General features: G+C 38.6%; 1 protein-coding gene across 1 annotated transcript in view; it reads left to right on the forward strand.

The window, feature by feature from the left end:
• The window catches only part of LOC141289443 (uncharacterized), a 51172-nt gene extending 49145 nt beyond the window's left edge, over positions 1-2027 (forward strand). The window contains exon 4 of the mRNA XM_073821538.1: positions 819-2027. Coding sequence (XP_073677639.1) covers positions 819-2027 — 1209 coding nt within the window. The remainder of the gene's footprint in view (positions 1-818) is intronic.
• The last annotated feature ends 1492 nt before the right edge of the window (positions 2028-3519 follow it).

Consider the following 3519-nt stretch of genomic DNA (forward strand, 5'->3'; position numbering starts at 1 on the left):
CGCTATTTGATCAATGTTTTGATAAAACTGTTGCAGTGACATATTTGTTATTTATGTTAAGAGTGCAAAATAATAAATAAATCTGTATGTGTGGTAGAAAAATTATTCATATTCAGTCACGTCTGCAGAGGTTTATTTGTGTTACCATAGCTTCACTGAACAGCTTCAATAAGTGCTTATAGTCCAAAGATATGCATACATTGAGAAATATTGATATATTTAAAATATTACTTCATATGTCTGTTATTACACTAGGACTTACTTTCATATTTTGCTCTTTAATGGTTTTTTTTTTAGACCTGATGAAAGGGAGCGAGGAGAGTGACGAACTGAGTGAATTGGAGGAGGAGCATCATGTCAAACCAGAAAAAAAAACTTTGAGTCACTCAAAGACTAAAAAGACATTTTTAAAGAAAAGAATAGCCAAGAAATCTGTGTGCACTCAGTGTGGAAAGAGTTTCACAGACAAACATAGTCTTGAGCGTCACATGAGAGTTCACACTGGCAAAAAACCATTCACATGTGATCAGTGCGGAAGGAGTTTAACATTAAAACATAGTCTTAAGCGACACATGAAAGTTCATACTAGAGTGAAACCGTTCTCATGTGATCTGTGTGGATTTCAATTAGCAGAGAAATGAAACCTTAAAAAGCACATGACAATCCACACAGGAAAAAAGCCATTTACATGTGGTCAGTGTGGGAAGAGTTTTGCAACCAAACATTATCTTAAGTTTCACAAGTGAGTTCATACCGGAGAGAAGCCGTTTCCATGTGACCAGTGCGCGATGAGTTTCTCACACAAAAAAAGTCTTCAGTGCCACATGAGAGTTCACACTGGAGAGAAGCCGTTCACATGTTATCAGTGCGGGAAAAGTTTTGCACAACAAGGAAACCTTAGCGGACACATGAGAGTCCACACAGGAGAGAAGCCGTTTCCATGTGATCAGTGCGCAAAGAGTTTCTCAAACAAACAAAGTCTTGAGGGTCACATGAGAGTTCACACTGGAGAGAAGCCATTTACGTGTAATCAATGTGGAAATCAATTCAAAGAAAAAGGATCCCTTAAAAAGCACATGAAAATCCACACTGGAGAGAAGCCGTTTTCATGTGATCAGTGCAGGAAGAGTTTCTCAGACAAACACTATCTTGCGCTTCACATGAGAGTTCACACCGGAGAGAAGCCGTTTCCGTGTGATCGCTGTGGTAAGAGTTTCAGACAATCATCAAACCTTACAGTACACATGAGAACTCACACAGGAGAGAAGCCATACAAGTGTGATCTATGTGAAAAAAGATTCGCACACAAAAATAGTCTTGAGTTTCACATGAGGATCCATGCCGGAGTGAGGCTGTTCATGTGCGATCGGTGTGAAAAGAGATTCCCAAACAAAGATAGTCTTGAGTGTCACATCAGAGTTCACACTGGAGAGAAACCATTCACTTGTGATCAATGTGGAAAGAGCTTCAAGCAAAGAGTACATCTTAAAGGACACATGAGAGTTCACACTGGAGAAAAGCCACACACGTGTGATCAGTGCGGGACGAGTTTCCCATACAAAAACGGTCTTGCTCTTCACATGAGGATCCACACTGGAGAGAAGCCATTCAAGTGTGATCAGTGCGGCAAAACATTTCGTACGTCATCAGGTCTGAAAACTCACCTGGCCGTTCATACGAATGAGAAGCCACATTCCTGTTCTGTATGTGGAAAGACATTTTCACAGCTGAGCAGTTTACTTTTACATCAGAAAACTCATACTGGTGTGAGAGAGCACTTGTGCTTTGAGTGTGGGAAAACTTTTACTACAGCGAAACATTTAAGACTACACCAGAGAGTTCACACTGGAGAAAAACCTCACAAGTGTTCATACTGTGACAAGACATTCAGTCAGTTAGGAAATATGAAAACACACGAGAAGATGCACAGCAGAGAGAAGCGTCATACCAGGTGTGATCAGTGCGGGAAGAGTTTCTCTTCTAAAAGTCGCCTGAAGCTACACATGAGGATCCATACAGTGGAGTAACCACATCTATTTGGACAAAGGTTCATCCAGTTACCTTCTTTATTCGCACATATTTCTTTGAATTTACCATAGCATAGTGGCCAATGAACTTGTGCCATGTATTAAAGAATTTTCCCTTTCACACAGAGCATTGATTCCAATAACGTGATATTTAGCCCCTGGAATGCAAATTTTACTATGGTAACCAAGCCAGTCCCCCCGGGGGACCCCCACTTCGAAACACCTTTGGGCAATTTTTGAGTAGCAATTGGGCGGGTTTTGTTGTGAAACCTTGCAACCCTGATCCTGACTTGCCATCTACTCATTGGATGCACTTTTAAAGCGTTTTGTTTTCAATCTGAATTACTTGGTTTTAAAGTGAAGTAATAATTTAGAGCTTTCTATAGATATGACATGTATGTGAGGCAATTAGCTGGGGCTCAGCACCTGTTCAGCATCAAGACATCAGAAAAGGCATTCTGTTTGTTTTCTTTATTTTACAAAAACACATTTTGTTAAACTGTAAGTACACACAAACTAAGGTATATCCTTCACAGTTCCAGATAATATAAAGTGCTCAGCATGAATAAGTACACCCCCTTTGAAAAGTAATTTCAATGAACAAAAAATATTTCCCAAAATGTTGACAAGACAAGGTTATTAATATAACTTAGAGAATTTTTTTTTCAGTTTTACTCAAATTAGGGTGATGCAAACATGAGTATACCCCACTAAAATTCTCTGAATCAAAGCTATATTTTAGAGTACAAATGTCTAATTTAACAATAATTCATCTAAAGTTGAGTCTAATTATTCATTACACAAGTGTCCAGCAAACAGTTGACTATAGAAAGGTGTTACTTAAAGAAAACCCCTTCCAATTTCATGCTGTCAGAAATGGCACCACATGGAAGAGAAATGTCACAAGACCTGAGAAAGAAAATTATTTATTTACACCTGAAAGGTGAAGGCTACAAGAAGATCAGCAAATCTTTACTTATCAGCCAGAATACTGTAGCAAAAGTGGTAAAAAAAATTTTTAAAGATGAAACTGCAACCATCTTGTCCAGGTGGTCCATGGAAGTTAACACCTCAACAGGTGCATCTTCTGACGAGAAGGGTTGAATAAAAATTAGGGGTGGGCATAGATTAATTTTTTAAATCTAGATTAATCTCACTGTAATCTTGAAATTAATCTAGATTAAAATGGCTAATTTGAATTCTGATGAAGGCATTCAGAATATGTGTGATACTTAAATAATGACTAAACCCACCCAGCACCAGACGTCATTTAGACGTCATTTTTTGGGCTAAATCAAGTCGGCCCGTCATGGACTTCTTTTAGCCCAAAAATCGACGTTGAAAATTGGTCCTTGTTTGGTCCGTCGAATTAAGTCTAAATTTAGCCCAAAAATCGACGTTGAAGATTGGTCGTTGTTTGGTCCGTCTAAATTTGGTCCAAATTTGGCCCAAAAATCGACGTTTAAAATTGGGATTTGTTTGGGCCATCTGA

Source organism: Garra rufa, chromosome 17, assembly GCF_049309525.1.
Source record: "Garra rufa chromosome 17, GarRuf1.0, whole genome shotgun sequence".
In the NCBI taxonomy this organism is placed as follows: domain Eukaryota; kingdom Metazoa; phylum Chordata; class Actinopteri; order Cypriniformes; family Cyprinidae; genus Garra; species Garra rufa.